At 43.1% G+C, this 18,033-nt stretch overlaps 1 protein-coding gene across 2 annotated transcripts in view; it reads right to left on the reverse strand.

Annotated features, from left to right (window-relative positions):
- Window positions 1–4,615: 4,615 nt before the first annotated feature.
- Window positions 4,616–18,033, reverse strand: part of IFNLR1 (interferon lambda receptor 1) — a 31,800-nt gene continuing 18,382 nt past the window's right edge. For both annotated transcript variants that reach the window (XM_066575078.1, XM_066575079.1), the window contains 5 exons: window positions 16,510–16,673; window positions 14,413–14,567; window positions 13,607–13,763; window positions 11,084–11,205; window positions 4,616–7,282 (listed from right to left, as the gene is read on the reverse strand). In XM_066575078.1, the coding sequence (XP_066431175.1) occupies window positions 6,629–7,282; window positions 11,084–11,205; window positions 13,607–13,763; window positions 14,413–14,567; window positions 16,510–16,673 (1,252 nt within the window). In that variant the 3' untranslated portion in view covers window positions 4,616–6,628. The remainder of the gene's footprint in view (window positions 7,283–11,083; window positions 11,206–13,606; window positions 13,764–14,412; window positions 14,568–16,509; window positions 16,674–18,033) is intronic.

Consider the following 18,033-nt stretch of genomic DNA (forward strand, 5'->3'; position numbering starts at 1 on the left):
ACCACTGCAGATTTCCACATTGACTTAGCCCCCGTGGTCATGTGATCCCTGACTCTTCCCACACAGGGTATCACATGACATGACTTGACATCATCGGAGGCCCTGGAAGCTGTCGGCTCTGCAGGTCTGTGTTTTCCCTGCTGGAGGAGAGTTAACCTGCGCTAGGGGGCAGTGCCAGCTCTGAAAATACCTGCCTGTAATAGGGCCAGTAAAAAAAAATTCCGGCACAGGCCTGACAGAAAAAATACCGGCCAGGCCGGTGGTTTACCAGCCGGGTGGCAACCCTAATTGGCCTCCTACTCCTCCTCCTTCTCCTTCTCCAAAGAACAGAAGTAGAGTTGTCAAAAATTACACCAAGGAAGACAGCAAGTGTGGTGCTTGTTTTTTAAAGCAATGTCAAAGTTTGCAAAGGACAAATTCTACCAGCTGAAGAGAACAGCCAAGAACGGACCTTCTCCAAGGAACAGTTTTGTGACTATTTGTATATTTGCATAAATTGCACTGATCACATCTATAAAAACCTGTTAGGGACAACCAAGTGCACGATTTTCTATAGTACACTGCTCAATAAGGGAAAGTAAATTTCGCAGTCATACAATTTCCGGCCACTCAATGGCAACCTTGTTCCGGATTTCACCTAAGCTTTTCATCTTGATACAAAATAAATATTTACAGAAAATATGTTAGACTTCAATAGAGTTTGGCGTTGTTACTGTAATGTGTAGGAAGCACAACGCTATTAGATTCTGACATCCATTTGGAACAAATGTTAGACAAAAGAGAAGCCCGCAATTTACTTTGCACAAAATGGGCTGCTCCTGTTAGCATCCACGGTTTACAACTTCTATGTACAAGTCAGGATTTATCACACCCACAGCTGTGCTGAACATCCTTGTCCAGCTTAGTCACACAGAAGTCAAAAGGGCCAAAGCAATGTGTGAGTACTTCCATGCAGGAACTGACATACTCTTGCACCATCATGGATAAGTGCGGCTTGTGACTGTCAGTCCTATCCTGAGCATCTGCTGCAGTCTGCAACAGACTGCAAAAACTATGCTACAGCTCTGTTAGATTTCCCCTGACACCAGTGTGGTACTGCTGCAGTTTCTTCCTGCCCATCCGCCAGGATCCACAGTGCTGTGATTCATTGCAGATGCATCTCTGCGGCCATGGGCAAGTGCTGTGCTCAAGCAGCTTGATGTCTTGATGGTGCTGCATTTTGATGTCCTCTCTGATGTTGAAATGAGAGTTGTCATTTTGCTATGGTAGCAGGGACCAAGGAGGGTGGACACTTAGTAATGATCTGATGTTTTGTCTATGTGACGGTCCTTCTGCAAACACAGCAGCATAAAAGCACTGATATGTCTCAAAATGCCTAAGGGTGATGAAACATATTCTTCAAGGTCAGGCATAAGACTGTCCTCCGGCTGGTCCCGCCATTCACGGAGAATAACTGTGGTTAATGATGGATGGAAGGAACATTGTGCATCACTCTCCCCTGCCTCTGGTCCTATGCTATCCCCCTCCCTTTATACTTCTCCCTTGGGTAGAGAAACATGTTGGAGAAGACCTCCTTTTTTGCTTAAAGCCTGGCTAGACCCTTGGGAGACTGGTACCCCTCCTCCTCCTCCTATGATAACACGTCACTGTCCCCGAGGCCCTGTAGTATCTGTTCCAGCAAGTAGACAACTGGGATAGTCATACTGATCAGTGCGTCATCACAACTGTTCATTTTAATCGCTGCCTCAAAGCAGGCTAAAACAGCACCCACATCTTTGATCTGCAGACACTCCACAGGCATCAAGTGACTGACTTCCTTACAGCATCTGGTACTCCGTGATCGCTCTGTACTGCTGAGATGGTTGCCCCTCCGCCGAATGAGAGGTGGCTGGGTGTGAATGCCAAAAGTGTAAGCACTGTACACCTGTCAGTCCCCCTGCCGATGTTGCCTCCCTGCTGTCCGAAAGGTGTGTGCAGGGAACACGTGAAAAGCTGCAGCTTGCCACTCTTCTGCTGCTCTGGATGTCGTACGACGCCGCTGTGTCCTCCGTGCAACTGACCAGAATGTAAGACACACCTGGGGGAGGGGGGAAGCGGCTTCAGCATGGCAAGCCGCTTCACGGCACTTTGTGCTCCCTCATGTCGACCCCGCTCTGTGCTTCTGCACAGAGCGGGTTTCCGGCTTCTGCCACACCGAAGGGGAAGGGCCTCTCAGCTGCAGCGGGGGCCGGGAAGGTAAGGATGTGCAGGCCGGCCATAGATTGCTGCCACACCATTACCATACTGGGCTGGCAGGACCTGCAGGCAACCTAGCTCTCCAGCCAATCACGTTGAGAGGGCGTCAATCTTTACTTCACCAGGACTTCCTGGTGGCATCAAGATACACTAATACCGAAGGTGAGTGAGCCTAATCATTGTTAAGACGTGTTAAAAAGTCACATTGATTTGAAGGAATGCTGCCATCCAATAGGGGGCGCTACAGTGGAATTAGTTGCATCTTTCTTATTTGCATAAACTACCCAGAGGAGCTTGCATGGCCTTAAAAGTCTCTCCACTCACCTTCTAGGTGTCCCAACAACCCCTTTGGGTGCTCTCCTTGGTGAGAGACCATGCCATCTCATGACCCACTCACCCCCTAGGTGTCTCTACACTTTTTGGGTGCTCTCCTTAAGGAGACATGACGCCCCTCCTGATCAATATTTCTAGCATGCCTTCAGGTTATCTTGGTAGGATTAAATGTTCACCACACTTTAAGACAACTTCTGTTAATATAACTAGCAAAAAGGCAGGTGACTACCTAAAAAGATTCCTTCGTACTAAAAAATTCCTTTGCAGTACTGGCCAGTAGGGGTCTCCGTTCCTTCTAATTTGCTTTACACTTCTGCGCTCTAAGAAATCTGTCTCCCATAGAAATATTAGGAAACGAAAGTGGGAGGAGGAAGAGGCTGCAGAGGGAGAAACACACAGATGTGTTGCTTGAGTTGATAGCGAGTTATTTACTGTGTTACAGCCTCTGAAATCACATTAAGGCCGCCTGCACACGAGCGGAAATCCCGCCGCGGGATTTCCGCCGCTGAAAGTTTGCATAGGAGTGCATTAAAATACGCACTCCTATGCAGACAGCCGCGGTTTGGCCGCGCGAAATCGCGCGGCAAACAAACCGCGGCATGACCTAATTTTCTGCGGGGCACGCACTCACCCGGCCGCCGGCTCCGGTCTGCGCATGCGCCGGCTGCGCGGCAGCCGGCACATGAAAGAGCCGGGGCCGCCAGGCGCGGGTGAGTACGCGCTCGTCCCTGCAGGCGCTCGGGTCGGATCGCGCGGCGAGAATTCTCGCTGCCGGATCCGACCCGCTCGTCTGCAGGCGGCCTTACACTGGTCTGTATAGCGGCTGTATAGTGTACCCTATGATATCTGTGTTTACTACAGGAAACTAGGGAGCAGAATCTGCAGTTTATTGGAGCCATCCTAGCAGATACTCTGTAGCCTCTGATTTTAGCTCAGAGTAAACTGAAAATTAGAGATGGGCACTCCAGAAGAGAAAACTGGTGATAACTGCAACATGTGAGTCATAATTGCCAGAAATAGTGCTGATTGTCATGCACACATGGCAGCTTACTCTGAAAAATCATCTAAAGTAAACAGAAGGTGAAAAAAGCCCCTTGGAGCGCTGTTTTTTTTTTCACCTACTGTTTATTTGCATCTCCTATATCTGAAATCTGCATTTAGAAACCCAATTGACGCTTTCCCCCTCTTTGGATGTCCATGTGACCAGGGTTCATTCATAGTTCATTCAATTGCCGGGACTTCAGGCATGACAGACTGAACGATTACGCCAGGTAAGGGCTCATGTCCACGGGCAAAATATGATTTAAGATCCGCAGCGGATCTCCCGCGTGCGGATCCGCATCCCATAGGGATGCATTGACCACCCGCGGGTAGATAAATACCCGCGGATCGTCAATAAAAGGGATTTTAAAAAAAATGGAGCATGGAAAAATCCGGACCATGCTCCATTTTCGTGCGGGTCTCCCGCGGGGACGGCTCCCGCGGGCTTCTATTGAAGCCTATGGAAGCCGTCCGGATCCGCGGGAGACCTAAAATAGGAATTTAAAGTATTTACCATCCGGCGCGGGCGGGGAAGGTCAGCTGTTCCTCACGGCCGCATCTTCCTTGCTTCGGCTCGGCGGATGTGCCCGGCGCATGCGCGCGGCACGTCGGCGACGTGCCGGCGACGTGCCGCCGGCGTCAGGAATTCATCCGCCGGCCGAAAATGAAGATCCGGCCGTGAGGAACAGCTGATCTTCTCCGCCCGCGCCGGATGGTAAATACTTTTAAATTCTTATTTTCGGCGCTCATGTCCGCGGGGCAGGAGGGACCCGCTGCAGATTCTACATGGAGAATCTGCAGCGGATCTGATTTTCCCTGTGGACATGAGGCCTAAGTCTATCCTGTGCATATTTTTTACTTCCTGATCCCAGGAGCGCTGCCTTTGCTAAAAGTACAAGTACCTTTTTAAAGTCAGGGCCCAGATTTGGCAATACCCAAAGACAAGTCTTTTTCAATCATTCTTTCTAGTCTTTGATTTAAACCAAGCAAAAAATGTGCACAAAAATGCCATATTAAAACAATATTTTATTGTAAACACATTTAAAAATAAATTAATGAAAAAAAAAAAAAGGATGAATCACCATAGGAAAAACATTGAGCCCTGGATGAAGGTATATCAGATATGTTACTCACAACAAATCATGCATAAACTGTCAGATGGGCGCATACACGAATATGCTTGTTGCTACAGAGCATATTATTGTATTAACAGGTTTTTTTTTTAATTCAATCTCCGCGTGAGTTTGAAATAAATTTTAAAAAAGCAGTAAGATAGATACTGCTCTATGAATAACTATATGCAAGAAAGATGGGGAAAGTCCTATCTTTTCTCATGCATAGTATTAATGCGCGAAAATCCTGATAGTGAAAATGAAACCATTGAAATCAATGGTTTTGTTTTGTGCCATTTTGCATCCATGAAAATCAGAGTCTCAAAACGGGACAAAACCATGCCTATCTGTTTAAGCCTTAAAGTGCAAGTTCTAACCAATGAAGCAGCAAATATGCTGCGTGAGCAAACAGATGTCTGGTTCTTGCATCATGACAACACACCTGCCTACACAGCGCTGAGTGTTCAGCAATTATTGACAAAAAAGAATGGGACACCCTTGCCTCACCCCCGGTAAAAGTGCAACTTTTTTTTTTACAAGTGCATTAAATAGTGTAAGAGAAAACAAATTTTCACAGTTGCACGTTGCTGGCATGAAGCAGCCACGCAAAGGAGAGGGTGAATATTGTCAAATTTAAAACATAACTTTTAATAGAATAAAGATAACATTGTACTTGTCAGTTATCTGTCACCAAATGTTTCACCAATACAAATGCATTAAAAAAATTTAAAAAAAGACACACACTGTTTATTTTTTAACCCTTTAGTGACCAAACCTGTATGCGCCTTAATGACCTGGCCAAATTTGGTAAATGTGTCACTTTAACATAGAATAACTCTGTTAAGGTTTTGCATATCCAAGTGATTTTGACATGGTTTTTTTCGCCACATATTGTACTTCATTTAGCTGTTAAAAATAGACCTCTTGTAAATTACGTAGGCATTACAGCGATCTGAATAATGCCGGGCTCAAATGGCCGTATGTGGAATTCGAATTCAGAGGCCCTCAATGGATCCGAGCTGTGAGCCTGTGTAGTGGTCATGTGGAGTACAGCTTTTGTTTGTTTATATTTCTCACAGTGTTGCTTAGCATTGATCTGGGTAGCCACAGACTGTACACAATGTAGTTACGTATGGGCTGCGGGTATATCTGCGACAACGGAGTGTAATGGGCTCTGTGTCGCGGATATCCACGGTAAAATAGAACATGCTGCGTTCTGTTTTCTCTGAGTGGATTACATCATTCCGACCCGCTAATGTGAGGGGAATTGTGTAATCCAATGCATTTGAATGATCCGTTTATTACTGCAGATCAAACGCACGTGGAATCACAGTGTTCAGTGATGAGGGGACTCCCAGCGGGGAATCTTTACACGCAGAACGGACCTTCATGGCGCACGGATGTTCTATCGTTTTGCAGGTGCGAGTATTTTGCGCCTGTAAAAGACTGACACACCATAGGAAACCAATGGTTCTATTAGACGCGCCTTTTTTGCGCACATAGGGGCAAAAAAACGCTCGCCTGACTTCACCCTGAGGTATCATATTTTATTGTTATTCTATTAAAAGTTATGTTTTAAATTTTCAAATATTTACCCTATCCTTCGCATTAGTACAATGATCCATGCCCATTGTAAGGTTCTTTTGGGATCTTATGACTTGGGATCACAAAACCGGCAAAAAAAATTGACAAACAAATTACTGGAACCAAAACCAAACCTTCTCCAACATCAGCTGGCATACCGCCTCAGAAATGTTCCACAGACATTCACCTGGCAAGTGAAGCCTGTACTAGTAATGCCCAATCCATCACAAGGAGATTCCTGTTTCTTTTGGGTACCCCTTCATATATCATCCATGACTGTCTTCTGTATCTACTATAAATTAACATTTCTGTATATTCAGCGTCTATTTGACACATAAAGTCCTCTGTGTATACCCTGAACACCAGTTTTCATGTGCTTTTTCTTCCTGTGAAGGATGTTTTGAACCAGATGGTTTATAGTTTGTACTTAAGGAATCTAAGCCATCTTCATAGTCTGTTAAGCACTGACTTGTAGAGTCTTCATCCGAGTAGTCCATATGATCATTAATGTCCCCTATACACAATGTATCTAAGGGCACATTTTGTAAGGAATTGGGGCCCAGTATAGAGAGACTGTCAAGTGGTATATTCACAGATATGGCTATAGAAGATGACGACATTTGAGCTTCCCTTGAGTCATTTATGTTGATCTCTTTAAGGCAATCATCCGTTTGATTTTTCTGTGCTTTGATTAACATGTCTGCAACTGATCCTGATGTACTTGGGCAGGTAGAGCCAGATGAGGATTTAGAAGAAATGTACTCCCGACTGTGAAAAACTGATGTTGCTAAAGTGGGTCGCTCCATATATCCTTGGCCAGTGATTGGGTAAATATTGACACCATCATCATGTGTATTAAGAAATCTGGTTGACAATTTTTGCTCTTCTAGGCTAGAAATTGTAAGTGAATGATAGATAGCGGAGTACAATTCTGGCATACATGGAGCCTGTTGGGAATGTCTGTTGCCTGAAAAATCCTTGAAAGAAAAAAAAATAATTAAAGACTAGATTACAAAGAAATACAGGAAAATACTTAAAGGCTTGATTTAGTGGTGACTTTCCTTGACAGCGTAATACCCAGATTTGTGTAGTGATATTTACATGGAAGGTATCGACCATCCTTGACTGCCACACCCGCCCACAACAGCTGCAATCAGAGATAACTCGAATGGTGGCTGTTAACACTTTAAATGCCACTGTTAATTGACAATGGCACTTAAATGCCCCGATTAGCGTTCACGAGTTCTGAACGGACTCTTCCCCTGTGATGAGATTACGAGATGCCATTCAGTTGCCATGGCATCCTGAGGCCTTCTGAAGGCCCACAGGGCTGTCACAATAGATTTCCGATCAGAATATAGTATAATTAATATAGTACATTAAACTTTATGAGCGATGAAACAAGCAAGTTCAAATCCCCAATGGGGGCTCAAGAAAAATGTAAAAATGAGTCAGATAGAAGTTTCATATAGAAAAAAAAGTTAAAAACATTTTCCAGTTGTTGCATCAAAAAATAGAGAACACAGAAAAGGACCATCTAGTATGCCCTTGTATTATTTCCTTTTCATTTATCTCTTAGGATAGATCTATGCTTTTCCAAGGCATGTTTATTATTAAATTTCCAACCACATCTGCTGGAAGTTTGTTCAAAGCATCTATAAAGTAATTTTTTGATCACCGTGTCTACAGAAGTTTAGATCATTAAAATACCACATTCACCTCCCTTGTCTCCTCACTATCCCACAACCCCAAACAACTCTTTGAGACCTTTCACTCCCTCCTCAGCCCGAAGGAACAGGCCCCTGCGACAGACCGGACTGCTGGAGAACTAGCTGCCTATTTCAAAGAAAAAAAAATCGACCACATTCGAAAAGAAATCTCTGAAAGCTGCATGGTTAGCCCTGATCCCAGTTTCATCAGCACTGCACCCAGCACCTACTCACTATCTACGCTAGAACCAACGACAGAGGAAGAAGTCTCCAGGCTCCTTTCCGCTGCCCGCCCCACCACCTGCGCTAGCGACCCTCTCCCCTCTCACCTCCTCCGCTCCCTTTCCCCAGCTCTCATTACTCACCTTACCACAATCTGCAACCTCTCTCTAACCTCTGGCACTTTTCCCTCCTCATTCAAACACTCCATTATATCCCCTCTGCTTAAAAAGCCAACCCTGGACCCGACTAATGCTGCCAACTACCGACCCGTCTCAAACCTCCCCTTTATCTCCAAATTACTGGAACGCCTGGTCTACTCCCGCCTTACTCGCTTTCTCTCTGACAACTCGCTCCTCGACCCCCTCCAGTCTGGTTTCCGCTCTCTACACTCGACCGAAACTGCCCTTACAAAAGTAACAAATGACCTGATGACTGCAAAGTCGAGAGGTGATTACTCCCTACTAATCCTCCTTGACCTGTCTGCTGCATTTGACACTGTCGACCATAATCTCCTTCTCACTATGCTCCGCTCTATTGGTCTAAAGGATACTGCTCTCTCCTGGTTCTCTTCCTACCTCTCTGACCGCTCTTTCAGTGTTTCCTTTGCTGGTTCTATCTCTGCTCCACTTCCTCTCGCTGTCGGGGTACCCCAGGGCTCGGTCCTTGGTCCCCTTCTTTTCTCTATCTATACTGCCCCAATTGGACAAGCCATCCACAGATTTGGCCTCCAATACCATCTCTACGCTGATGACACCCAACTATACACCTCCTCTCGTGAGATCTCTGGACCATTCCTCCAAAATATCACCGACTGTCTGTCCGCTGTCTCTAACACTATGTCCTCCCTTTTTCTCAAACTAAACCTCTCTAAAACTGACCTCCTTGTCTTTCCACCTTCTAACCGACCTCCCCTCAACATCTCCATTCCAGTGTCTGGCACCATCATAACCCCCAGACGGCATGCCCGATGCCTTGGGGTCACACTGGATTCTGATCTCTCCTTTGCCCCCCATATCCAATCTCTGGCCCAAACATGCCACATGCACCTCAGAAATATTGCTAAAATACGTCCGTTCCTAACCACGGACACGCTAAAGACGCTCGTGGTTGCGCTCATGCTTGACTACTGCAACTCGCTACTCATTGGCCTCTCCCGCACTAGACTCGCTCCACTCCAATCCATACTAAATGCAGCAGCTAGACTAATTTTCCTATCCAGTCGTTATTCAGATGCCTCTGCATTATGCCAGTCGCTGCATTGGCTGCCCATCCACTCCAGAACTAAATTTAAACTCCTCTACCTCACAAAGCTCTGCATGGCGCTGCGCCACCATACATCGCCTCCCTACTGTCAGTATACCACCCAGCGCGCTCACTCCGATCGGCTAACACCCTCAGACTAAACACCCCTGTAATATGAACCTCTCATGCTCGCCTACAGGACTTCACCAGAGCAGCACCCATCCTCTGGAACGCTCTACCCCAAGGCATCCGGACAATTCCCGATGCACGAAATTTCAGACGTGCCTTAAAAACGCACCTCTTCAGGGAAGCATACCAAATCTCCTGACCTAGTCCCTCGCCCCTCCCTATGGTGCTCCACCCTGTTTTGCCTTCTGATAAATGATCTGTACATAAAATTTCCTATTGCCTGTGTTCCCCAACCCCTGCACCTCCTGTACCACCCTTAACCCATTTGTGTCTAACCCAATGTATCTCACATTGTAATTGTTGCAATGGTTGTATTGTTTTGCATTTATCCATGCCTGAAAGCGCTGCGGAATAAGTTGGCGCTATACAAATAAAGATTATTATTATTATTATTATAGTAATCCAGTATGTTGAACACCATTAGAAATTACTATATATATATATATACACACACACATAAATTATATAAGTTTGGTATCTCCGTAATCATAGTGAGACTCACAGAAAAAAGATAAAATGTAAATTTTACTGCACCATGAAAGCCATAAAAGCAAAAGTACTCAAAAATGGAGCAATTCGATTTTTTTCCATTTCACCCCACCTAGAAATGTTTAAGTCTTCCAGCACATTATATGGTTCTTTAAGTGATACTATTGAAAACTACAACTTGCCATAAAGAAACAAAAAATACGCCCTCATGCTGCTATGTCGCTGGAAATAAATATACATCATACAGTTGCGAAAAGTGTATGGAGCAAAGTCTGTTCCATACGCAATGGGTGTTACCACTTTTCAAAAGAAACGTCTACAATTGCTCTCTGATTGTAGCTATTAACTATTTGCTGCGCTTATAAGAAGAAAACAAATGTGTAGAAAAACAGTTTATAAAAATATAACAAAAATTTTAAAAACCTGAACCCCCTTTTTCCAATAAAAAAAAATCTAAAAACCATGAAAAAAGAAACAAAACATTCCATATTGCTGAGTTCATAAAAGTCTTAACCATTACAATATTGCACTGTATATCCCACAAGGTAAAAACACCATAAAAAAGTGTAAGATGCAAAAATTGTGGGTTACCCCATCTGCCAAAAAATTGAATAAAAAATGCATGTATCCCAAAATGGCACAAGTGAAAATGACACCTCTCCCTGCAAAAAGCCCTCTTCACAGCCCCATAGGCAGAAAAAAAAATTAAAACATGGTTTGCAGAAAACGGCAAAAAAGCCCTTTGTTTACACTTGGCATAAAAAAAAACACACACAACCCCACTCCCCATAAATGGATGCTCTCAGTACCAAACATATAAAAGGATTTTATACAAGTATCCTTAAAGATATCCGATAAAGCAATTCCTGTCCCTCACCTTGAAAATTGGATTTTATTTTCTATTGAAAATATTGCAGTAGAACTTACCAATACTTTAGGCATCTTTGATTTTACAGTTATCCTATACCATATTAGAACGAGTATAATAATAACAGAACAGAGGATTACAGAACATGGTAGAGCAGCATATACCACATGATAACGTCCATCTAAAAAGAAAAGAGATAATTTTTTTTTAACCATATTTTTAATATTCTGCACATTTGCATTTCTGCATATATGAGTTGGACAACACTTCTATGAGTGAGGGTCAGACCATGGTAAGGCTGCTCATATACTTTAGACTACTAGAAATAGTTTAGCAGTTAGCTGTCTTGTCTGAAAACTCAATACACACTTGGCCAAGCATGCATGTATGTATTTGCAGCGAGTTGGAGTGGCCAGAGGTATCTCATGTGGGGGTGCTAACTGGAGCTTGGTCACGGTGGTGGCTACTCTGGCTAAAATGGCGACTCGCGCAGCAGGTGGATTGCAATGGCTCTCTGCTTAGTTTGTGTAATATCTGAATGTGATGCTAGTGCCTTTGAGGGTGGAAACGTGCTTGCAGTGGAGAAATAATGAGACCAGTCCACATAAATTGTAGTAAACCGAAGGCACACAGTTTACTAAACACTTGCAGAATTTACAAAACAGTTTACACTTCACGGGTTTGTGGGCAACATTAACTTTGTCAACTTTTCTTACATCAAGATATACATGCATTGTTGCCAGGCTGACTAGCTTTAGCCCGATATTCAGGGAAAAACAGTGTCTCCTACATCCCCCTAAGGACTCATAATGAGGTCACTAGGACTTATTACCCTTTGGACTACCCTATAGGACCCTCTGGGTCACTACATATTCTGTATGTAGAAAGAGAAAAAAAGCTGTTGCCAGACTCATCTAGAAAAAGGCATAACTGCCCTCACAGAATTCAGGAGGCTCCCCATGTGCATTAGATATCAGCTGGTATGACAACCTAGTTAAACACAATCAGATTTCATGCACAACTCAGTTAACCCTGTGCTGATCTTGGTGCAGCCTTTCCACCAAACTACCAGTTTAATCCAATGCAAGTTAAAGCCCTGTTAGTTTAGACTTTCATTTGCAGTGTATGGCCAGCCAATATAAATTGTTAAGTTTTACAGTGTTCCGTATGAGATCTATCAAATCAACTGTGGTTGCAGAGTTTGTATTGATGGCATCCATTTCTGTTGGTTTTTTGTTAAATACTATAAACACCTTTGGGGACAAATTTGTTTTCACATGCATTTTGGCCTGATAGGCATTTTTACAATGGGGTTCAATAAAAAATTTTGCACAGTTTGTCTTCTGCAGCTTCTACTTATTACAGCATATATCAACACAGTCTAGGGACTCATTCACAGGGGCGTATGTCATCACGTATTACGCACGCGTATTTCCCATGCATAACACATGATAAATGGAGGCAATGAAAGTCTATGGACTTTCATTCTTCCATTCACATCTGTGTTGGAACTGCAAGGGGACATCCGTATAAAACACAGGAGAAATAAATCGTAGTATGCTCTATTTTTCTGTGTTTCATACGCAGCCCTTTAAGGGCTGTGCATTGAAATGCAGCCCTGTCGCAATACCTGGACAGGGCAGCATTTAATATGGAGCCCCACTCTGCACAGAGCAGGGGATTAAAAAAAAAAAAAAAAAATCACACTGCACATGTCCATCATAATTCAGGGCATGTGCAGTGCCCATCGCAGCCCCAACGCGATCTCTACCAGATCTGTCGGCAGACAGTATAGACTATGATGGGTACAACGCTGTGAAAGAGCCCCAAGTCTCAGTAGGAGATCCGTCAGTGTGAAAATCTACAAAAAAAACAAAAAAACAAAAACATCCCACCAATTCTTCCCATATAATCTTCCCCTCTCCTTTAATCCTATTTTGTTTGATATTACAATTAGGCCCAATGTCCACAGGCAGACTTGGATTGTGGAATCCGCGGGGATCGCCCATGCAGATCATCTGCAGTTCAAGCTGTCTATGGGGAACCATGGGTGTCCGCACTTGAATTTTGACATGAGGATTTGTTTTCCGGAATCGGCATGCGGAAAACAAATCGCAGCATGCTCCATTTTAGTGCAGTTCCCGCCAATCACAGCCGGCGTTCGATGAACCAATCACAGCTATTTTAATTAGTTCTGTGTCCCCCTAAATAATGCATTCATTCTCTGCCTCTCCTAAATTTATCACATGACATTATAATGTGCATTATTACATGTGTATCACAACTTGCTAGACATGTCAGGCACTTTTCCATAAGCTACCTCATTTACAGCACTTCTTTTAGCCTCCTTTACACCAATCTCCCTCCTTCCACAAGGGAAGGGGGAAAAAAGTCTAAAATATAGTCATCATCAACAATAATCCTGGTGCATTTCAATCATGCCCTTTTTCGGGACACTTTTAAACATTGTCAAATTGAGGCATAAGAAAAAGTTTAAAACACTTAGCAAATTTGATGCATAGGAAGTATAGATTTGGTGAGTTTTTTTTTATTAAAAAGCCACAAAAATGAAGGTTTTATACCTTTTTGGTTAAAGTTGAGGCAAACTGGATGGGAGAAGTTGCTCTCTTTATGGGTATCAGGTGTATATATTGTTTTGGCAGTAACACAATATTCTCCATTGTAGCCAAGAATTTTCTTTGTGATTGTGGGCTCATCCAATTCTTGTTCAAGTACAACCTGATAAGAAAGGACATACCTGATTTGTACTTACACAATGTTAAATTAATTGAGCTTTGATTTCCTTAAATTTTTCTCTCAAAGTATCCACCCTTAGGGTGCATTCCCACAAACGTATATCGGCTCGGTTTTCACGCCGAGCCGATATACATTGTCCTCGTGTGCAGGGGGGGAGGATGGAAGAGCCAGGAGCAGGAACTGAGCTCCCCCCCCCCTCTGCCTCCTCTCCGCCCCTCTGCACTATTTGCAATGGGGAGAGGCGGGGCAGGGGTGGGGCGAAGTTCCGAGAATTAGCCCCGCCCCGCCTCTCCCCATTGCAAATAGTGCAGAGGGGCGGAGAGGAGGCAGAGAGGGGGCGGGAGCTCAGTTCCTGCTCCTGGCTCTTCCATCCTCCCCCCCCCCCACACGAGGACAATGTATATCAGCTCGGCGTGAAAACCGAGCCGATATACGTTCGTGGGAATGCAGCCTTAGCAAGGATCACAGTATCTATTTGCCTAAATTAAGCTATTCTAATCACAAACTAGCTTTTCTCCCTTTCTTCCACTAGTGTGGAATATTGAAATTAATGAGCTGTAATGTATGTTTTTACACTGTTACAAATACGACTAACTGCTCGTGTTATTTTTTTTGTATTCACTGCTTGTACCTCTTCCGGATTGTACTTTTTCCTCATCACCACAAAATACTTCAAAGACCTTAGAAAGATTGACTGTGGTACACAAAGCGGCTTCCTTGTAAAAAGGTCAATCGTTATGGAAGCTTCTCCTTCTGTTACAGTTAGACTTGGAGGGTCTGGCTCCACTGCAAAGATAATGCATAACATGTCTGAACATCAGTAGGAAGAAACACTCAGCAAGTGTAACGTGCAGATACCGAAATGTTTCCAGAATTACAATATTGATGGCTTATCTTTAGAATAGGTCAGTAGTATCATATTGGTAGATATCCGAATCTCAGCACCCCCGCCCATTACCTATTTAACCTCTTAAGGACCAGGCTGTTTTGGTCCTAAAGGACCAGACACTTTTTAGGGATTTTACCCATGTGGTGGTTTTACTGCCCTATTTGTTTTCCTTCAGATACTAAAATTATTTTTGCTGCGTTTTTTTTTCTGTGACATATAGGGCTATTTTTTAAATATCTTTTACTGACTTTTTTCAGTTTATTTGGCAATAAAAAGCTAAGAAAATGTTTTTTTTAAACATTTACCTTTTTTAAAAAATTAGTATATTTATGCTAAAATAACGTATGGGAATGGGTTACTCATTTTAATTTGAACGTTTAGATATATAATATGGATGGATTCAGATTACAAGGCACATACGGCAACAGTTTTGGTTGGTATCGGCTGTGGGTCATTTTCTTTCTGTATATATTTTTATTTTATTGTGCAAATTTTTTTACTTATTTTTGTAGCTATTTTTTTTACCATCTATGTTCCCCATGACATCATATAAGACCCCTGGGGGCGGGGTCATTAATATGGTCTTTAAATTTTTTTTTTCAATTTGACTTTCCCACTGTGGCTGGGGCATCCATAGGAGCAGCATTCATAGAAGGCCCAGTTACAGGGGAAAACATCCCCCTGTAGTGATAGTATTTACTAACAGAGCCGATCAAGCTCTGCTGCAACAGGGGGATGCTACAGTCACGTGATCGCCAGGTCAGATAGTGGAAGAAACACTTCCACTTTCACTTTTTAGTATATAGCACTCATTCAGTGCTATGTACCTTAGGAAAGGAGAGGGCAAAAAAGTTAAAAACCGCTTCTCCCTTCTCCTCCAGGGTATCAGCTGTGACTAACAGCTGGGGACCTGACCTGCTCCTGCTTGATTGTGGGAGCAGAAGCTTTAATCCAGCACCGTAAATCTGCTATTGGGCGGGATAAAAGCCTAGGACCAAGCGCTGTAAATTTACTGCGCTTGGTCCTTAAGAGGTTAAAGAGGTTACAGTGCTCAGCTGAGAGCTGCAGCCTCTTCATAATTTACATTGCTTCATAAACCTGCACACCATACATTTACCAGTAGCTATGCTGGGTATTGCAACGTTATCCTAGTCAAGTAACACGGACAATGAAAGCATCCTATGGGTGTATAGTTGGCCACTAGGGGTATAAAAGGAACAATTGGTATATCTCCACCCAGTATCCAAGAAGAAGGATTCATCCTTCTGTTGTGTTGATTAATGATGGAAGTGAGCATGTAAATATATTACATTTTTAAAAAGGTCTAATTGTGTTTGGGTCTCTTAGAGGGGATTTATGGCATTGAAATGGTCTTTATCGTCCCTGCGTTCCTCTGTATATCATCCCTCACTCCAACAGAACAAGAAAACTACATCTAACCAGAAAGTAAAAGGAAAAAACAATAAAATAAAAATATATTATATATCCACATACACACAAATTTCGTCAACACCGAAATAGAAAAAGAAAAAATTCTAAAAAAGGTGGACACTCAACACAAATAGGCTAGCACAGGATGGTCAATATATGTTATTTACATTTGTGGGGGAGAGCTTATCTAGTGAAATTTGAAAATTGGATCGGTATTATATTTTTGTAAGAATTAATTAAAATTTAACATAACCTATTTGGAGGACCAATTACTCTATCCAACCAAAGGATAATGAAGTTCCATGCATAAATACATATTTGAAGGTAATGGCTTTGTGGCCAATAGTAGTACTAGTGTAGTAAATTAATGTATGTAATTGTGTACATAGTGGATAACTTAATACATACCTGTAAACACATAATTTATATTTTGGATTGCAACCCACGAAGATATAGAAGGAGAAACCGTTCGCACCTGTACTGTGTGCTTCCAGTCCCAAGAATTCATAAGAGCACAGGTAAAGTCACACTCTGTTATGGAGATATTTTCACATCCGGGAACTGGTGTCAATCTTAAAAATGAAACAAACTATTTAATCAAATTAAGAGCAAAAAAATAAGTGGATGATGTATATGGTTATAGAAATTGAGCACAATTCTAAAAATACTAGTAGATTTCTGTTACATTCACCGTCCTCGGGAGGGGCATCGTCTCTCCTTAAGGATAGCACCTAGAAGGGGTGTGGAGACACCTAGGAGGTGAGTGAGGAGGCTTATAAGGCCATGCATGCTCCTGTCTGTGTATCGTTTTCAGGCTTGGTTCACAATTCCCAATCATTGTTTTAAAGACTTGTTTAAAGGGTCTGACATTGATTTAAAGGATTGTTGCCATCCAATAGGTGGCGCTGCAGAGGTATTGTTCCATCTTCCTTATTTGAATATATTTCCCAGACAAGCATGCATGGCCTTACAAGTCTCCTCACTCACCTTATAGGTGTTTTCCTTAAGAAGAGACAATACCCTTCCCGACCCACGTCACAGGCCTCTCACTAGCCAAGCCAGAATCCTACTGTACACTGATGAGGGGCAAAACCACTAAAACAGCTGTTTGTGTATGGTTTTCTGGCTTGGTTTTTAATACCCAATCATTGTTTTAAAGACTTGTTTAAAGGGTCTGACATTGATTTGAAAGAATGCCGCCATCCAATCAATAGGTGGTGCTACAGAGGTATTGTTCCATCTTCCTTATTTGCATATATTCACCATCTTGGGACGGGCTCAATTCCTGTCACAGCCACTAATCCTAAAGACGAGTATCCTGCACTCCTCCCCTCAATCCTCCGTTCCTGTACAGCGCTTTAATGTAGCCGCTGAATGCAGCAGAAACTGCTGGGTACAGAAGCCGGTGTGCACTCCTCTTTTGCTTGGTACCACTCCCATCACCCTGTACATCTTTGTACAGTGCTTTGATGTGAGTACCCAATGCAGCAGGATTGGCCAGCCACAGGTTGGTGAAGAAGCAGCTGAGCCAAGTGTGCAGGTTAGTATTGCACGAGCGGCTCCCTACTAGTATTTATAGGGTCTATAGCATTTTTGCATGACTTTCACATGTCGGAAATGTATGTGGGAAGTATATGTTTTTTGATTTGACAAACCATTTGTTATGTATCTTGCCTGGTTGCAGTAGCACGTTTCTCTGAGTGGCTGTGGCACTAGACAACTAGACATCTCCTCTTCTGTTCCCCTCTTCACATGCAAACCTACTGATTCTGGCCATGACTCTCATTGCTTAGCTATTGTTTCTGCTTATTGTATTCACTCTGATCCTAATCTTGGCCATGTTCCCAGATTACCCTCCTCTCTCATACTATACTTTGTTTTGTCATCAGAATCCTGTTCTTTCTCTTTTGTTCAACTCCTGGTCCATTTCCT

Source organism: Eleutherodactylus coqui, chromosome 1, assembly GCF_035609145.1.
Source record: "Eleutherodactylus coqui strain aEleCoq1 chromosome 1, aEleCoq1.hap1, whole genome shotgun sequence".
NCBI classification, from domain to species: domain Eukaryota; kingdom Metazoa; phylum Chordata; class Amphibia; order Anura; family Eleutherodactylidae; genus Eleutherodactylus; species Eleutherodactylus coqui.